The sequence below is a fragment of the Trichosurus vulpecula genome, chromosome 2, assembly GCF_011100635.1.
Source record: "Trichosurus vulpecula isolate mTriVul1 chromosome 2, mTriVul1.pri, whole genome shotgun sequence".
Taxonomy (NCBI): domain Eukaryota; kingdom Metazoa; phylum Chordata; class Mammalia; order Diprotodontia; family Phalangeridae; genus Trichosurus; species Trichosurus vulpecula.
Window position 1 is genome coordinate 222,649,104 of NC_050574.1, and position 20,962 is coordinate 222,670,065.

General features: G+C 38.9%; 1 protein-coding gene across 1 annotated transcript in view; it reads right to left on the minus strand.

Moving 5' to 3' along the window:
• Positions 1–20,497: 20,497 nt before the first annotated feature.
• The window catches only part of LRP2 (LDL receptor related protein 2), a 263,004-nt gene continuing 262,539 nt past the window's right edge, over positions 20,498–20,962 (minus strand). The window contains 2 exon segments of the mRNA XM_036745398.1: positions 20,498–20,526; positions 20,529–20,649. Coding sequence (XP_036601293.1) covers positions 20,498–20,526; positions 20,529–20,649 — 150 coding nt within the window.

Here is a 20,962-nt window from a genome sequence, read left to right on the forward strand (position 1 = left end):
TTAATCTCTAACGTTCCTTACAATTTTAAATGTCTATGTTGTATGAGTCTTTTGAAGAGTACAAAAGCTTGTACCTTCCCTGTGATTGTGTTGTTGTTGTACCTAGCTATTTCCACATTGTCTCCTTCATTACATGAGCTTCTTCAGATAGGGACTGTGTTTTTGCCCAGCACTGGGCACAGTGTTTAGCACACAGTAAATGCTTAATAAATGCTTGTTGACCATTATTATTCAGTCGGCTTACAGACTCACAAAATCTCAGAGTTGGAAGAGACTACAGTGGTTGGCTGGTCCAATCTGTACTTGAAAAAGAAGCAGTGTGTCAGGTACTATGCTAAATATCTGGATATAAAGAAAGGCAAAAACCAGTCCCTGTTCTCAAGGAGTTCTTAATTTTATAAGGGAGACAACATGAAAATAACTAAATACACACAGTAGATGGAAGATAATTGGAAATGAAAAGTATCTGCAACTGGAGACACAAGAAAAGGCCTCCTGCAGAAGGCAAAATCTGAGCTGAATTTGAAGGAGGCCAGAGAAGCTAAGAGACTAAACGGTCATCCAGCTTTTGCTTACAGATTTCCCTTTAGGGGAAGCCCATTCCCTCACAGGACAGCTCATTCCAAGTTTGGATAATTCTAATTGTTGGCAAGTTTTTTCCTAATACTGAGTTTAAATTTACCTCTTTCAACTTCCATCCCTTTCTAGCCTCTGAGGTAATATAGGACAAGTGATTCTTCTTCTAAGTGACAGCCTTTTCATATATAGTGAAGACAACTATCATATCCCTGCCAATTCTTCTCTTTTCCAGGCTAAACATGCCCGTTTCCTTCAACCATTTCTCATATGCCAAAAATCATCCTTTGTTGCTAATTAAAGTAAGCCAAGCAAATTCTAGTTCATAGGAATTTCTAAATAGAATATTGCTATTCTCAATAGGATCTGTGATATATAGAGAGCATTGCCAGACATGGGACCAGGAAAGGGTCAGAAATGTTAATATCAACATATTGGGCCCATGAAATGTGGTAGGTAACATGTTACATCAACGCTTCCTTCATCTCTTTCTGATGCTCAGTAAAGTGTGTCTAAAGATGATGGAGAATTCACATGAGCCTAATTCTACCTTCCCATACTTATTAGTCCCTAATAAGTGTATGAGTGTTCAAGGAGGACTAGCACCTCTGATGGGAGGGTTTGCCAAGCCCTTTTAGGGCTGCTCATCCACCTTTGGTCTCCATCTGACATTCGACTCTCTTCTAGTATGCACAGTTGGCCACACCCTGGTAAACCATATCAGCAGACAGACTAAACCAGGTTGAGAGTCCCATCAGTGAGTTAGGAGGGTTTCTACTCCAAGCATGTGAAGACTTCCCCTGGTGAATGGGCAGATGAGAAAAACTTTGTCCCAACAGGCCATGAAGATGGTGGAAGGAGATGCTGTTCAGTGCTTAGAGCTTGGTCAGACATCAAAGTCACCAAGGTTATCCGCTGCTTCCTGGGCCATCAACAGTCGTCCTGACTTTTGTCTTTCCACTGGACTTGGATGACTCTGGAAAAGAGAGTGAGGCTGAAGACTTTGTGCAACTCTGCCTCACTTAAATCTAGTTCACCCATGAGTCAAGATATCACCCTGTGATGTCATTGTTCCTCTCTGAAAACAAAGGACAAACAACAGCATGAGGCCGAATTCCATAACTTCCTTTGATACTCAGTCTGTATTAGCACAATGGTGCCTAATACAAACTACTTCGTTAATTCTTGTTATCACCGATGCTGATCTTATGCAATCTTCTTCTCAAGACCTCAAAGCACATTTACAACATTTATCTTATTTCATCATCACATCATATTTATGGGGTCAAAAACTGATATTCTCATTTCAAATACAGGAAAAACTGAAACATAGAGAGATTAATTGACAAAGTGGCAGAGTTGGACAGAAAATAGATCACTGTCCTCCCAGATCAATTGGCTAGAGTCAACTCATGATTGTCCAGGTAGAGTTGAATTCTGAATTCATCCAAACTTTGTTATTGTTCTTTCATCTTCAACTGATCAGTTTTGATGCTTGCTAGAACCTTCACTGGACAGTTAAAATGGAGCAGCTACTTTAGGAACTCCTGTAATTTGGTGAAATTGAAACTACTTGCTAAAATAAGCCTTCAGAATTGTCAGTGAAGTAAAATCTTGAACAATTGGTTCATATATTTTCTATAGAAATAACTGGAAAAAGATTTCTGTTTGGGGACCAAGGCCAAGAGAGGCCACACAAATCAATGTACTCATAGTATAGTAGAAGGAGTTCTGTATTTGGAGTCAGGAGTCTGACACAGTTTACATGACCGTGGGTAAGTCACTTAGACCCTCAGTCCTTATTTTTCAACTGGGCCTAATAATAATAATACCTTTAACATCAGTCTAAAGGATTACAAAGACTAAATAAGAAAATATGTGTGAAGCACTTTTCAGACTTTAAAGCAATACCTAAATGTCAGATGTTATGGGCTTTGTTTGGCATTGACACATTAGATGTGGTCTAACTCAGGTATAGACTTGAAAGTTGGTTGTATAGGAATAAGGTCATAAACTGGCATTCAGCTAAATCTTGTTGTAGTGAGATTTTGTGTTTTCATGGTAGGTGTGATTATACTATATCAAAGGCACTAGATTTCACATTCAAATCCAAGTTCTGCTACTTCCTACCTATGTGACCTTGGGCAAGTCACTCAGTCTCTGTGAATCTCAGTTCCCATCAGGAAAATAAGAGAACTGGACTATTTGAACTCGGGGGTCCCTTTGGGCTCTGAGTCTATTTATAGTAAATACTACAAAATGTACTTTAGGAAAGTTAGGTAATCTCTCTGACACTCTCAGTTTTGTCTTCAATAAAATTAAACAATTGGCCTTTATTATCTCAAAGGTCCCTTCCATTCAATTCCAAAGGTCCCTTCTAAATCTATGATCATCTGCAAAATGACTGGTCAGAGCAATCTCATGCAGGATGGCTATGCCTGTGCTTATAACCAGTCTATAAGTCAGAAAATGGGACTTAAAGAGAAACGTGATGCTCAGCTGGGGGCTTTCAGCCAAGTCCCCTAATAATTTCCTTTTTCCATTTCTAATCCTTGAACAACTTTTCTTCAATTCATACTCTCAGGAGGGAAGTAATTTTGTATCATTTAGAGGAAAATTCAGTCAAATTTGCTACCTGCAGCTAACAGTGGGAGACAGTGGAAGTAATTTTAATTTCATGCTTTCCTGTCTTGGCCACTCACATGTAAGTCAAGCTTACCAATTTCCCATTTAATCAAACGCACTTGCTCTTCCTAATTAAGGGAAAAATAGGAGGAGACCCTTCAGCTGAAACTTATCCCTTACTACTAACAAGTGGTGTTTCAAAAGTCCTGGAATGCACCGTTTTGTTTAAAAAAAAAAACACCAATGTCAGAGTCAGCAGAAGAAAGAAGAAGGGTGTTAGGGTCCCAGGAGAGCCCCAAAAGCCTGTTGTAGCTTACCTATAATGCCAATAGTAATAATTTGAGTTTCAGATCCTGTGAGCAAAGCTCTGTTCAGTGCAAGAAGGAGGAGGAAGAAAGTTTCTGGCAGAAATTTTTCCTCAGGCAAAATTTTTTAAAGCGGGTTAATTTTATCTCTGGCTTCCTTTCACCTCCCTTTACCATCTTCTGCCTCCCTCCTTGTGCCTTTCCTTCGTATGCTACCATGTACCCTCCATGTGCTCATTCCCTAGGCCTTCCATTTCAGCATCACATCCAGGCCTGCCCTGGACCACAACCCTCTCCCTTCCCCCGCCAACTGTTAGATGCTACAAATAATCATTGTGTTTTTGTTTTTTTAATCTTCTCTCATCCAGTGCCAGTTTGTGCTCTCTCAGTGCAGCAGATCTCAGCTAGGTGTTGGAAGTAATGCCATCTGGTTGAGCAAATACACCTGCAAATTAGTGAGAGTCTATTTTTTAATTTTTTTTCATTCAGAACTAACAAACCCCACATAACACAAGCATTTCCATATATATCATAGAACAGAAGGAAAGGGTCATGAATGAAACTGCAAATCTCTATTATGTTCCATTTGCTTTTTTAAAAAATGTGCAGGATGTCCCAAAAGTCTCAGTGCAGCTTTTTAGTTATTAAAGCTTAGTGTATGTATGTATGTAATGTATATAATTGGCTCAACATAATAATAGCTAACATTCACATGGTGCTTATATATGGTGCCAGGTGTTGTGCTAAGAGCTTTACAAAGTTATTTTCTCATCTGAGGAGTAAGGGGTATTCAAGGAGGACTAGTTCCTCCAGTGCGAGGGCTTGCTAAGCCCTTTTCAGGGCTGCTCATCCCCCTGGCACTCAACTCTCACCTGCGGCTCCAAGAAGCTGTAGCATGCGCAGTGGCCACACCATACCAGCAGACAGGCTAAACCGGGTTAAAGGTGACAGATGGACCACAGACCCATTGGTGAGTTAGGAGGATGCTTACCCCAAGCGTATGAAGACAGAATGAGTGAATGGGAACAGTTTGTTACAGTGGCTATGACAGCAACCGAAGCAGGTGCCATGGATCACTTAGAATTTGGGCAGACATCGAAGACGCCACAGTCATCCACTGCATCTGGAGCCATCGCCAATTGTCTTGACTTTTGTCCTGCCGCTGGATTTCTATAATTCTTTAAGAGAGAGTGAGGCACCTGACTTTGTGCAATTCTGCCTCACAAAATCTCATTCACACCCCATGATGTTATCGATCCTTTTCAAAAACAGAGGACCAATCACAATCATCTCATTTGATCCTCACAACAACCATAAGGAAACCGCAAAAAACAGAGGTAAAGTCATCCACCTAGGGTCACACAGCTAATAAATGTCTGAGGGTGGATTTGAACTCAGATTTTCTTGATTCTAGACCCACTCTATTCACTGCACCACCTAGCTGTCCTATAGAACTTTCATAGCTGTCTTGCTTGCCTGTGATTCCTCCTGGCTGATAGTCCCTTAAAAGAGGATGCCTGGTGAGGTGTCTATATGGGCAGTTCATTTGCAAGTCATGTATTTCTAAGTATTGTTTTAAGAAAGTGAAAAAGGGGCAGCTAGGTGACAAAGTAGATAGAGCACTGGCCTTGAAGTCAGGAGGACCTGAGTTTAAATCTGGTCTCAGACACTTATTAGCTATGTGACCCTGGGCAAAAAGAAAAAGAGAGAGGGAGAAGGTGAGGGATAGGAAGAGAGAGAGGGATAGGGAGAGGGGGAGAAAGAAGAGAGAAAAGAAAGTGAAAAAATTATATTTCAATTTTTACTTAGAGTTCATCAGTTTTCTCTCTGGAGGTAGATAGCATCAGCAGTCCAGGAGCATCTTGATCATTGTATTGATCAGAGTAGCTAAATCTTTCACAGATGATTATCATTACCGTATACAGGATGTTCCTAAAGTGTGGACACAGGCAAAAATGCATATTTTCAAGAAATGAATGAAATTTTCAACAACATTTTATTTAATTGGAATATTAACAAATGACATCTTCAATATGATTTCCATCATTTGTGATGCAAAGGTTGATGGGCTTTGGAAGATTCACGTGAACTCGATGCAATAACGCCACATTGCTGTCAATTTTAGCATATCCACTCTTTATGCATTCAATCAAGTGTGTTGCATCTGTGATTTTCATTTCATTTGGCATATACCAGAAAAAGAAGTCAAGGGGGCTAACGTCTGGTGAACAAGGAGACCACTCCACATAACCATGTCTTCCCATACAGTTAGGGAAGTTGTCATTCAGCCAATCTCTTAGCAATGTGGTGAAATGGGCAGGGGTGCCATCCTGTTGGAATCACTTAGGAAGTCCTTCATCTAGCCTCTCAAGTTGGGGCATTAACTGGTCTCTCAACATTTCAAGATAAGTCTCACCAGTTACATGTTCATCAAAGAAAAATGGGCCTAACACATGAGCTTTCCACAAACCACACCACATTACAATTTTTTGTGCTCCTTGCTGTTTGGAATGGTTCACCCAATGTGGATTGCTTTGTGACTGGTATCAAACATTCTGACTGTTAACCTCACACATAAAACAAAGCTTCATCGCTGAACAACACAGAGTCTTCAGTGAAACAGTTAATGAGATGTTAATGAGATTTTCTATGTGTCTAGACTTTAGGGACACCCTGTACTGTTTCTGTGCACAACAATCTAGTTCTGCTTACCTGACTCTGCATCAGTTCATATAGGTTTTCTCAGGTTTTTCTGAAACATATATATATATATTATATATATATATATATATATATATATATAAGCTATAAATATTTGTGTATATAAATCCTTTTCCTTTTGTAAAATTCCTTTAGGATACAGACCTACTAGCAGTATTGCTGGGTTAAAGGGAATGCACAGTATTCTAGCCCTTTGGGCATAGTTCCAAATTGCTCTGCAGAATGGTTAGACTAGTTCACAACTCCACCAACAATGCATTACTCTACCTATTTTTTTCCACATCTCTCTAGCATTTGGAGACTTTTCAAAAAGATCCCTCTAACCTTGAAAGCAGAGGTTTCCTGGCAGTCTCTCTATGCAATTACTGTCACTGGCTTGATGTAGCAGATGGCTATAGCTTCTTCAGCCAGGGTACAATATGACATAGGGCAATAGCTTTTGACCTGCAATAACTTTGGCCTGGAATTTAAACAATTGGTATGTTTTCCACCAGAAAACAATTGAAACAAAGAAATAAATTCCACTTGGAGATTTAGTCTAAGACAGGAAACACAAATCAGTGAGTGATTCAAAAAAACTCTCATTCTACTTTGGAAAAGCACCCAAGGTACTTATAAGTTGGTTCCCAGGGTTATAAAACAGACAAGTTGCAGGAAACCCTCAACTAGCTGCCTTTTGTCAACAGACCATCAGCTTAGATCATCAGTGGTAAGTAACCATTTGTTGAGAAAACAAATAACTATGATGAGGGAAATTACTCCAGCGACAAGATTGGATTTCAAAGAAATGTCTAGGAAGGTGGAGCCAAGACTTGATTGGTTGTTATCCTTCATTCTTGAAAAGGACCAAAATGACATCACTATGTTGGAGTCAAGGTACAGTGTATCTGACTGACTGATTATATCAATAAGAGTTCAAGAGGCTCTACCACAATTTGGGCACAAATCATCCGTATGAACATTTGGAGTGGAGGTGTCTCTAAATTTGAGCATCTTACACTTCTTTTGAGCTACTGCAATGCTACTGCATTCAGAGCAGAGTGCCTTCTTTGATGTGGGCACACCATGCTGGGTGTTCCTTTGCCAGTGTCTCCCATGTCTCAAGACTGATTCCACAGTTTTTCAGAAAGACTTTGTGAGTGTCCTTGTATCACTTCTTCTGACCTCCATGTGAGCACTTGTCTTGTGTGAGTTCTCCATAAAATAGTACTTAATGAAACAGAGGACTTCCAAGCATTCCTAAGGAAAGACCAGAGCTGTGGTGAAACTTTAAAGTTCAAACAAAGGAGTTAAAAGAAACACAAAAGGTTAACATGAATGAACACTCATAAAAGACTAAAAAGATCATTTGCTTACATTTAAATATGAGGAGATATGTCCCCTCTGAATTTTTTCATCATCAAAGGTCATAGAGGCAGTCCAATTAGACAAGGCCTAGGAGAGGTTCTGTTATACCTTGATGATCTAAAGAGAAGAATGGAGGAAGAGGAGAAGAGGATACACTACATGGGGAGGGAATGGAAAATTAAGGAAAATTATCTCACATAATCAGAGTGCACAAGTAGAAGTCTACACAAGCAAGAAAGAGGGGTATGTGATGAGGAAGGACTGGCTCTTGAATCTCACTCTCATCTAAATATCTAAATAGTTAAGGAGGGAAGAGAATATACATGTATGCACAGTTGGGTACAGAAATACATCTCCCTCAATAGGGAAATGGGAGAAAGGAAAAGGGGATGTTACAGTGTGGGCAGATTAAGGGAGAGTTTAGTTCTAAGTTGTTGTTGTTCATTCTTCATTTTAAAGAGGACCAATGACGTCAAGAGGGTTATGTCTTGACTTGCAAGTGAATTGGATTTAAATGAGGCAGAGCTGTGCAAAGTCAGCAGCCTTACTTCTCCTGCTGAGTCATCTGAGTCTGGCAAGACATGGGTCAGGATGACTAGTGATGGCCCTGGATGCACTGGGAAACTGACCTTTTTAAGCTAAGGTCTTTCCCAGGTATCAGCTTATCTGAGGCAACACCCATTCAGTAATTAAAGGCTGGAATAAACTCTAAGGATTACAAAATATTTATAGCTTTTTGAGGTGACAAAGAATGGGAACCTGAGGTGGTACCAATCAATTGGGAAATGGCTGAACAAGTTATGCTTATATACAATATATGTGTAGATATATGTGATGAAATAGTATTGTTTTATTAGAAATGAAGATGGTTTCAGAGAAAGCTTGGAAGACTTGCATGAAGCGATACAGAGTTATATTAACAGAATCAAGAAAATAATTTCTACAATGACAAAATATCGTAAAGATAAACAACTTTAAAAGACTTAACTCTGATCAATAACTAACCATGATCCTAGAGGACTAATAATGAAACATTCTGCCCATTTCCTAATAAAGAAATGAAGGACTCAGAGCATAAAAGCAGGCTTTTTTTACACAGCAAATAGAAACTTGTTTTGCTTGACTATGTATGTTTCTAACAATGAATTTGTTTTCTTTCATTCTCAGTAGGGGTGGAGAATTGTGCGGAAGGAGTTAGGGTGGGAAGGAGAAAAGGTAAATTTTGCTAATTTTAAAAAAACAAGTAAATGCATCATTTCATCAGGAAGGTAGGCCTACAATACAAATACTTGGTCCAGATTTAGATTCTGCATGAGGAAGAAATATCCAATAACGTTCTTCCACTTATTCACACCTATTCTCTTTTTTTTTTACAAGCAAACATCTACATTGACCTTGGATAGACAAATGATTTTGACAAGGACTAATCATTCCTACCATTGTATGTTTCTGTAATATGTTAGGAATGGCTAAAGGCTAAAGAAAAAGGCATTTGACTAACAAATATTCTTCTAGACATCTGTAATGTTAATGGGATAATAAGATCTTCTCTATCCATCAATAGGCCCCACGTGGAGTCCACGGGGGAGGGACTTGCCCAAAGAGGAACTTGATTAGGGGAGGCTTGCTTGTAGGAAGGCTTTCACACCTTTGGTACTAAAGCTAATTAGACAGTGAGTCATGAAGGTTGTGATGCCTATTAGCCAAAAGTGTGTATACCCTCTGAGTTGGTATTTTGTTTTGGGGGCTCGCTTATGAGAAGGACCTTGTGATTTCCTGGTCGAGACTGAGTAGCCATATGTTCTGAGCTCTCTGACTACTCAGATGTAAAGGCTCTCTCGATCCAGTGAGGTATGTAAAGTCTATAGCAATATTGCTTCGATCAGACAGTCTTTATACTAATTTCTCTGCTTGTTTTTTCTGACATCCAGGAGACTGACCTTTCCCCTGAACCAGTGATTATAATTAAAGATTGTTGACCCCTTTAAAGTTGCTTTCCTTTAAAAGCAGATTAAAGAACCTGTGCTATCAGGCCATCCTGGGTCTGCCAGGGTGCTTGCTGCTACAGCATCTTCCCATTTTTCTGATGCTTCCAGAAAGCCATGAGCTATGGTGACTTCTTTATTTTACCATTAACCAACCATACCTTGCTTCACTGTTTCCTATGGGAACTCTTTCTTCCCCTTTTTCTGTCTCTATTCTCTGAATCATTTTGCTTTTCCCTTCTCAAGGATAAGGTAATGCTATAATATTGAACTATGACTGTAAAAGCTAAAGACTAGAATTGAACGAAATCCTGAAGCTTTTTGAGAGGAGTGTGATGTTTAAAAAGTGGCTAACATGACAAAACAGGAAAATGATAAATGCTGGAGAGGATGTGGGAAAATTTGTTGGTGGAGTTGCGAACAGATCCAGTCATTTTGGAGAGCAATTTAGAACTATGCCCAAAGGGCTATAAAAATATGCATACCCTTTGACCACTCCTAGGGCTGTATCCCAAAAAGATCACACAAGTGGGAAAGGGACCTGTATGTACAAAAGTATTTATAGCTGCTCTTTTTGTGGTGGCAAAGAATTGGAAATCAAGGGATGCCATCAATCGGGGAATGGCTATGCAAGTTGTAGTATATGAATGTAATGGAATACTATTGTGCTATAAGAAATGGGGAAGATACAGACTTCATAGTAACCTGGAAAGACCTATATGATCTGATGCTGAGTGAGAGGAGCAGAACCAGCAGAACATTATGCACAACAACAGACATATGGATTCTGTGACAACTAATTTTGATAGACTTGCCTCTCTCAGCAATACAAGGCTCAAAGACAGCTCCAAAGGACTCATGATGGAAAAAGCTAGCTACATCCAGAGAAAGAACTGTGGCATCTGAATGCAGATTGAGGCAAACTATTGCTCTCTCTCTCTTTTTTTTCCTCTTTTTTTTTTTTTTTTGGTTTTGTTTCTTCTGTCTCATGATTCATTCCCTTGGTCATAAATCTTCTTTGCAACTTGACTATTGTGTAAATAAGTTTAATGTGAAGGTTTATGTAGAATCTATATCAGACTGTACGCCATCTGGAGGGGGGGAGGGAGGGGAGGGAAGGGAAGAAAATTCGAAACTCAAGAACATGTAAAACTAAGTGTTATAAACTAAAAATAAAAAAATCTAAGTTAAAAAAATAAAAAGTTCAAGAAATATAATTTCTGGGTAATTAATCATTTTGTTAATGATGCTAGTATTTTATCAATAAAATAAGTCAGTGACACTCTTGAATGCCAAAGACTAATCACGGTGGTGGGCTCACTGCCCTTGGAAGAGTGGGTGCTCCTGAGGGTGGCAATCAACTCTGATTGGTCAACAATTAATGAGAGAGAATGAATATTATACAATGAGAGATGGACCTATTCTAATGAGGGGTTAGGGGATATAACTATAGTTATGTCATTTACTTCTAAATTGCCAGGCCTTGGCCAATCTAATCAAAGAATTTAACCCTACCCATACCTGCATAGAGCACAATGGGCTTCCCCATCTTAGATTAAATTCCTTGTAAGGTTGGGTGGAGCCTGCACAAGATTGAGGAGAACTTAACACAGTCTCATTATCATCAATGTCCTTCAGAGATTGAGCTTCAAAATGAGGACTTAGTAAAAAGGGTAACTCTGGATCTCCCCAAATCATTGGTTATTAATAATCATTTTTCTTAGGAGGAAGAAGGGCCAAATGGAGCAGTGAAATAGAAGAGCACCTTCATTATGCTCTCACATCTAGTCACACCTCATTGGGTCTCTAATAAAAGGATCTGTTCCTTTTCCTAGGATTTGGCTACTCTTCAAAGACCCATCATTTTAATAAAAATATTCTCCTGGAGTCATTCTATAACTTCGACTTCAAGTTATATGCGCTACAGCAACTGAAGAATAGAAAATGAATGATCAGTATCAGAGGTCAATGGAAAAGTTCATGGCATGTATGAAGAGAACGAAAAATATTACAAATAAGGAATTGTGAAGAGCTCTAATAAAGGATGTCGTTTATGCATGGGACAAGTGTTTATTAAGCACTTACTATGTTCTGGGCACAGTGAATGAATGAACAAACAAATGACAGTGTGCTAAGTACCGGGGATACAAATAATGCTTGAAGGAAAGCCTCTGGCTTCTAGTCCCATGTTTCATTATATAAAGTGGTACGTGTGTATGTGCAGGCACATGTTATTAAAAATATAGCAGTGAGGAAAGAAGATGGGCTGGTCATGCGGCAAGAGTGCGGAATGACTGATGCAGTCTATGTGCTCCACTGGCATCCTCCTAATATTTGGACAAAATGAGGAAGGCCTACCCAGACAGATCATGAGAAGGCAGGAATGAGAGTCACTGGATAGGCAGCGATGAGATGGAGGGGTTGCAATGTGCATTGTTGGAGGGGATATCAGTGAAATCACAAAGTTTTAGTTAAGAGAAAAGTCACTTTGAGTGAATGAGTTATTTTGACTATTATAAATACCCAAATTAAATATAAAGGCGATATGAAGAAAGATGCTATCTGCATCCAGAGAAAGAACTGATAAATAGAAGTATGTATGGAATAATTTCACAAATACATACCTATTTGTGTCTAATGGTGCCATCTCTAGGGCGAGGGAGAGAGAAGAAAAAAAAAGAAATTACATGATAATTTTGTTATGTGTTTGAAGTTGTACATAATAGACTTGCAGTTTCATGTGCAATCATCTTTTTATTATACTGTGTTATGGAAATGCTTACTGTATTCCATAGATTAAAAATAAAATCAATTTTTAAAAAAGAAAGAAAAGCTACCACAGCACCACCCTGACTGACCTTTTAAAAAACCCCCAACAGATGACAAACCAGAGTGGGAAGAGCAAAGATGGGAGGAGGGTTGATTCTTTTCCTGATCCCCTTAGTTCAATACCTCTCTCCCCAGATTAGCTTTTGTTGATTTTGCATCTTGCACATTTATTGTACATGCATTGCACGTTTGTATATTGCTTACTTTGTGTATTGTTTCCATTAGAAATTTCTATATTTTTATTAAGCACTTCTTATGTGCCATGTACTGTGTTAAGTACTTTATAGATATATCTCGTTTCTTCACAACCATTCTAAGAGGTAGGTACTATTATTATCTCCAGAACTGAGGCCGATGGAGGTACAGTGACTTTCCCAGGGTCATACAGCTAGTATCTGAGGCTGGATCTGAACTCAGGTGTTCATGACTCCAGGACTAATGCTCTATCCACTGAACCACTTTGCTACTGTATATGTGCATGTACACACACACACACACACACACACATAGACTTTTGGTTTTTCAAAAGTCTTAGTGCAGTTTGGGACCCCAGTATATGCCCATCTCCTCCCCTAAGATACAATGCAATCTCACTGAAGGCAGGTAATGTTTCATTTTTGGTTTTATATCCCCAGCCACGGACACATGGTAGGTGCTTAATAAATACCTGTAGAGTAAATGATTAATTGAAGGAGTCCAGTGACTGGATAGCAGTGAGCTGAAGAAAGTAACTGGGTATCCACACACTTTGCATAACTCCAACAGGTTTAGGAAACTTTGTCTAGAATCCTAACATTGTAGGAATGTTCTCCTCCTCCTTTGTTAATGGAGGTAATATAGAATGATAAAACCTGAGAACAGAAAGGAATCACACCATAACCTGCTCATTTCACAGATGCAGAAACTAAGAGGTCTTTCACTTCTAAAGTGACTCAGTCAATATCAATGAGTAGTGGAGTCAGAAGGAGAACACAGTCAGGGGTGGGGAACCTGGGGCTCCGAGGCCACATATGGCCTCCTAGGTCCTTGGGTACGGTCTTTTGACAGTCCGAGTTTTACAGGACAAATCTTTTTACTAAGGGGATTTGTTCTGTGAAGTTTGGATTCAGTCAAAAGGCTGCACTTGAGGACCTAGAGGGCTACATGTTGCCTTGAAGCCACAGGTTCACCACCCCTGTTTCAACAATCTGGCTAGCAGCTGCTGTGAGGGAACAAAACCAACAACAACCAGCTCACAGAATGCTGCAAGCCCAAGTTCTTTTGATCTGCTTTACTAAGGAAAGCAACGTTAAGGGGTTAACAAGCTTATTTTAATCCAGCATACAAATATCATTCACTTAGTTCAGGGGAAAAAGCCAGCACCCTGAACTTCAGAGCAAATACACAACAAAGTACAAACATCAACAGACAGACTTTGTCTGATTCAAATCCCAATTCATAGTTACCAGAGTTCAACCAAGTTCAAACATCCAGGCAAGCTGGAGGGCTCTTAACTACAGCTGCCCGGAGTCTCCACATCAGCATGCCAACAAGAATGACAGCCCTAAGCAAATAACTCTGTTCTCTCTTACATAGTTTCAGATGTCATCAAATGTCATCTGAGGGACCAGAACTTAAGCTCTTACTATTGACTCTGGAGTTAGCACCACCCTTCATTGGCCCCACCTGGAGCCCCACCTTAGTTACCAATTTACATCCACATAGGCTTAGCACCTAATAGATAGGGGTTTGGGTCTGGGGCTTAGCACCCAGTAAGACTCAATCAAAGACACTGAACTAATCAAAGGAAACAAAGGCCAAACTCTTCAAGGATCCCCAGTAGAATCTCTAACCCGGATTTTCTCTTCATCTATTGTCTATATCTGGAAATTCATTAAGGGTGTGTTCTTGTCAAGCTGCCTCTTTGGGGACTAAAAACTCATTGACCTTTCTTTTTTTTTTTTAATTTTAAACTCTTTAGCCATGATTAAAAGTAGCACATAAGACTATACTAACATAAGGTAAACTCTGGCGTGAACAATTGGAAAGAGCTGAGCCTTTAGTTCTTGAACAATCACACGCGAAATGTTTATAGCATTTTTAGATTCACAAAGCACTTTATATACACTAGAGATAATGTACATCACACAACGATTGTGTGAATGTAGTAATACTGTATCTACCATATCCCCATTTTGCAGATGAGAGAACTAACACTCAGAGAGGTCAAATGACTTACCCTCGGTTATGCAACCAGCTAAGTGTCAGAATCCGTATTTGAATTCAGATCTCTCCTGGCTCCAACTCCAGCATTCTTCCCACCCTATCGTACCACCTTTCTATGTCTTTCATGCATGGAGAGAAGTCAATCATCTACACGATGTAGGACTCAGAATATGGGGACAGGTAGATGGCGCAGTGAGTAGAACACCGGCCCTTGAGTCAGGAGGACCTGAGTTCAAATCTGGCCTCAGACACGAGACACACTTACTAGCTATGTGACCTTGGGCAAGTCACTTAACTCCAATTGCCCTGCCTTCCCCCCACACCCCCCACCAAAAGGGACTTAGAATATGACCTCTATTCAATCAGCCTACCATGACACCATGTACATGACACCTCCACCTTTAAGAATTGGACTCTGAAGTTGTCAGTCTGAGTGACTGGAAAGATTGTGGTGCTCTCAACAGCTAGTTGGCATGATGGATAGAGGACCTGGCCTGGAGGCGGGAAGACTCATCTTCTTGAGTTCAAATCCGGCCTTAGACACTTACTAGCTGTCTGACCCTGGGCAAGTCTCTTTACCTTTTTGCCTCAGTTTCCTTATCTGTAAAATAAGCTGGAGAGGGAAATGGCAAACCACTTTACTTTTTACTAAGTATCTTTACTACGAAAACCCCAAATGGAGTCACAAAGAGTCAGATACGATTGAAAACAACTGGAGGAGGGGTGAGTTTGGTTTGAGGGTGGAGGAATTATGAAGGTAAATTCTTAGGTTTAGGATGCAGTTCTCAAACTTTTTGGTCTCAAGACCCCTTTATGGTCTTAAAAATCAATGGACATTCCCCCAAAGAGCTTTTTGTCTAGAAGGGCTAAATCTATCAAATTTACTGTATTCAAAATTAAAATTTCTTAGTACTATTATGAAAATAGTTTTGACTTCAAAACCTCCTAAAAGGGTCTTGGAGACCACCCTTGAGAGTTGTTGCATTGAGGCATCATCTCCTGTTAAATTCATTTGAGTTATTTGGGAGTGATAACAAATGGACACATCAGAAGGGATTAGTTTCCTCAAATTTATTTGTTACTAAGAAGAGAGCAAGGCTGAGAGTACTGTAAAGACACAGATCATGAAGCCATCAGTTCATTTCACAAGGACTGGGCATTGCCACGACATTCTGATAGGGACAAGAGGTCAGGAAAGGCCAAGAATCTAGGTCATTTGTAGGGGAAAGAATATCAAAGTGAGTGGAAGGTTAAGAGGTCTGGCTGCCAGGAGAGAGTTCAGGGTACTAAGTTGCTGCTGGAGACATATTGAGAAAATAAGCAAAATAAATCTCAAACTCAGAATTTCATCTAGGCTGAACTAAGCATTTAGTGCTTATTTCTATAAGCCACAACCATAAGCAGAGTTAAATATCAAATACCAATCCATTTGTACGTCAAACCCTGATCTATTCTGGAAGGAAAGTAGGCCAGACATGATGAGACCAAATATATGGAGCTTCCTGCTCTGCTCTGGGCCCTGTCCCACAGCTGTATTGCACTGCAGACCATCCTTTCATTAGCTGTGAAGAGCAGAAAATATGAAAGAAACATGCTTCAGTGATTTTTCAGAGTTCTGATAGCCTACTCATAGCAATCTTGAAAAAAACAAAATAACTTTAAAGTACCATTCAGAGTAATTAAAAACTTAGGATTTATTTCCAAAGAGGAAAAATTCGATGATTAATTTACTTATGTTTCTAAAGCCAGAGATTATGTTACAGTCCTTCTCTTCCCATTAGAAATCATCAGGCTGGCATTTGTAGCACAGATGGTGGGCTGCCTTTCCAAACAGTTTTACTTGGTGTTGTCTGTCTGAAGTAGCCCTCATGGAAATGTGGATGGAATCTAGATTTCCAGAATCCCCTCTAGTGTTCTAAATTCATGAATGGATGTCTGCCTAGGCTCATTACAATAAGAGCTCCGTGTAACAACTTTCAGCCCTGATAACCTATGGAAAGGGGTTTGGATACCTCATAAAACCTTGCCCCAATTGTTCAACTACAGAGAGTCAATATTTGCTGGTGAAACTCGGGATATTATTTTTGAATGTGACTTATTTGAGGTCAGTGGAACCAGCTAGAGGTTACTGAGAGGGCTAGAGTTATTTGAACATCAGCCTAAATCTCCCATGTTGAAGACTCTCATTGGGGCAAATGCTTCTCCTGAGAAATAAAGACACTTGTTAATGTGTTTGCATTTTAATGGGTTTAATACACTCTCAAGCTAGTTGTAAGCAGACACTACTTTTGAAACTTGCAATTTTGCATGTTGTTGGCACAGGAAAATGTATGAAATAAATCAAATTGCTCTTAAAGGTAGACGAATGGGTTTCGCCCTCCCTTTCCTTCAAAGCTATCTCTTCCCTCTTGGTCTTTTCTCCATGACGTCTTAAATAATCCTTTGTTCTATTGCCAATGACCTTAGTTGAGTGAATCCCTACACCCTTTAATGCTTTTATAAGAATGTGAGCAGACTAGTGGAAAGATCAGCCTTTGGCTGGCTTCTCTTCCAAAAATAAAACTCTTCCCTCCAACCACTCCAACTTCCTCCCATGTATATTTTAGAGAAGATGCAAAATAAGAAATTGAATTAAAATGTGGTCATCCCAAACCCCTAAAAAGAAAAAAAACAAACTCTTCCCCATTATTCAAAAATATTGTTTCACTAACCTATTATCCACTGAAACAATGCTGGAGGCTGTAAACCTAAGCCCTTCTCCCTCCCCAACATAGACTTTAATTGGGTGTCTAGTTTGTCCCGGAATGTACCTGGGTTGGTCCCTTGGTAACTCACTGCCATGGGCTAAAAATCTGGTGTTCAGAGGATCACAAATATGCATCATTCTAGCCAATATTTCTGGCTAAGTAGGTTCCAACAACACTTGACTATTCCAGGAAGCCCACAACATGTTGGGCAGACCCTCTATGGTGATCTTATGGGAGGACATGCACAAAAGCTCCATGTATTGGGCAGGTGTGGATGGATCTGAATGGTTGGTGAAAATACCATATTGACAAAATCATAGATGCATTGGAATACTGGGTTTTTTCTTTTCCTTGTATCCAAACACCTAGCACATTGTCTAGCACTGAGATTCCCAAATTTATTTGGTGTACTGCCCCCTTTCCAAAAAAAAAAATACTCCATGCCCCTCTGGAAATCTACTTTCTTTAATTCTTTAATGGTTTTTTAAACTTGTGTCACTTGTGTCAAAAAATTATATTTTTTGAAACGACACATCAAAACAAAGATTATTAGTAGAATCTTTTAGGGAAAGTTTATGTTTATATATGTATATATATATATGTATGTGTGTGTGCATATGTATATATGTACGAATATATGCATATGTCAACATGTGTATATAAATATATCCACACTTAATTGTAGCCTAGAGTGGGAGACAGAGGGAAAAAAGAACCAAAAACAGAATACCTGCAAGGAAGCAAAGATGGACAGCTTTCAACATATTGCTCAGTATTCAATATATAGGCTTTCTGAAATGGAAAGTTATTGCTATATATTCTGAATCCTCTCCTACATTCTACCATGAACATGACATGTTTTTTGTTTCTTATTTTATATTTAAGTTTATAATGTGTTCTTTTTTTCTTTTCTTGTTATGTATTTAAGTTTTAGTATTTGTCTAAAATAATTTTTTAAATGAACATCTTAAATTAATAATTTATTGTAAATTTTTTGGGGTTTTTTCTTGCATTGAAATTTTGATGATGCAATACTGCATCATGTAACCATATAGTATCACATTGTAAACAAGTCATTACACGCACATATTCCTGCCGATGCATGCTGGGCTTCCCAACAATGCACAACACGCTCGCCTGCCGACACTGTTTATTAAGATCTGTTGGCGGACTTGACCATGATAAGTTATAACTTGCATTTTGTGTGTTTATTTGGGAAATAATGTAATCACTACATCTTTAACTCTATTACACAACAGATGAAATATGTATGAACAGTTTTTCAAAATTTTCTTCTTGTCCTTCCTTATGCTTTCACCACCCCCTTATTTTTATTCAAAGCCCCCCAGCTGCACCCAAGGCTACTACTGCTCCCTTGGATTGTTCCAGCATGCCCCAGGGGGTGGTATCACCCACTTTGGGAACCTATGGCTAGCACCTACTAGGCACTTAATAAATGCTTGATGACTTGACTTAACTAGACTTATGTTCCCCATTTATGTTCCCATATCTTGTGGATTTTCAAAAAAAGAATCTTTCATTTCAACCAAGAAGGTGCAGCCTACAGTATTTTCACTGGTGCTATTTATAAAAACCCAGTTCCCTGGGATCTCTGCAGAGCACAAGAGAATAAGCCCATGAGTGAGACACAAAAAGGTATAAAATATAAGTCTGATAAAATAACACATTTATTAGATTTATTCAGCAGCATCATTTCCCAGTTGCTTTTCCAATCAAAATACATTTCATCATAATTACAACAAGAGCATGGGGTACAAATATGAGAACTCAGGTATAGGACAATCAGTGGAAGATGTTTCATTCATTATACATTTATTAAATTTGCAGTTTATAGGCATGGTTAGCTAAGGAAAGGTGACAAGAAATGTTAAATTATACATTCTTTCAATGGCCCAAGATTTTATTAGATGGTTCTTGTTATGTAAACTAGACTGTGTTATTACATAGAAAAACTAAGCTATCCAGTACATTCTAATCCAGATATAGAGATTCAACCAAAGGATCTAATAATGACTATTCCTAAAAACTGTTTCCCTTTCTATTCATATCACTTCAGGAAATAAATAGTCAATGATAATGAAATTTGTACAAGCCCGCAAACCAAAGTTTGAGTTCTCATTTGCTAGGACTTTTTGTAAGATACTTGATGAAAAGGCAGATAATTAAGCATTTCCCAGCTATAGCATTCAGTCCCTAGGACAGACTGCTTGAGGTGCCAGTCAAGTGAACGACCTGTTCTATATATCATCATCAGAGTAAAACATCATTAGATGAAATACAAAGCATCACATAGTGTAACACCAGCATCTAATGATATAGAATCTTCTTATAGACACAGTAAGTAGAAATGTTTAATTGGCAGTTCAGGAGAGAACCCACACAAAGGGGGAGAGCACATATATTCTACTTGACAACATAAAAATGTACAATGGCCGTTTAGGTTGTCAGTCTTCGAACTAAAATATACTAAATTATTTTCCTATCTTCTGCATAAACTGAAGGGTCTATAGTCATCCTTTACATATTGGGGTGCGTGCGTGCGTGTGTGTGTGTGTGTGCACGCACACGTGCAGAGCCCTCTTTTAATATGAAAGAATTGAACTTTAACAATGCGTACTAATTTGGTGCTGGTGTACACAAATGGACCTTATAGAGTAGTCCAGTTTCCTTTTCCTGAATAAATCTGAAGATGAGAATATGGTGCCCTTTCTCTGAAATGGACAGGCCTTTAAATTACCTTGATTTTTATCCCTCCATCGAAATAATTTACCTCTAGAGATGCAATAACCAATTCAGCAGACATTTTTATTAGTAATATCAATGACATGATAATCTTCCAAAATTTACAAATATACAAATATATTATAACATTATTTTCAGACAGCTTCAGTGCAAAGATATACATATAGTACACTGTGATAATTCTTCATAAAAATATGAGTTGGCATAAGTAAAAAAGAAACACAAGGCATAGTTTTCAACAGACATCTCCAACTATAGGCAAGATATTATATATGTATATATATATGTATATATTTTATAAAGTACTGAATGTTAACCTTTTTCCATCTGTTCATAAAAAATATATGTGCAAAAAAGTATATTTCTAATTATTCCCTAAAATCAATGGCACTAGTTATACCTCAGAGTCCTCTTTAACAAGGTAGCGGTATCTTTAAATGTATCTTCAGGTCGCTACGTAAGCTGGAGTTGATCTTTTCTTTGTATGATGTCAGCAGGAAGTGAGGGAGAGGGGGGTGGCAAAGCAGCAGTAACTTCCTGTTGCTCCTTCTCATCTATAAGAATAATTTAAGAATTATTGACCTTTATTCATCTCCAACTGCCTCTCAGACATCTCAAATTGGATCTTCAACAGAGATCTTAAATTCAACACATCCAAAACTGAACTCCCCCTAACTCCTACCTGCCCTATTATTGTAGAGGGCAACATCATCTTCCCAGTCTCTCAGAGGCCTCACAACCTAGATATTTTCCTTGACTCCTCATTATCTCTTACCCGCAGTGCTCAATCTGTTGCCAAGGCCTGTTGATTTCCCTGCTGCAAACATCTTTTAAATACATGCTCTCCTCTCCTCTGACA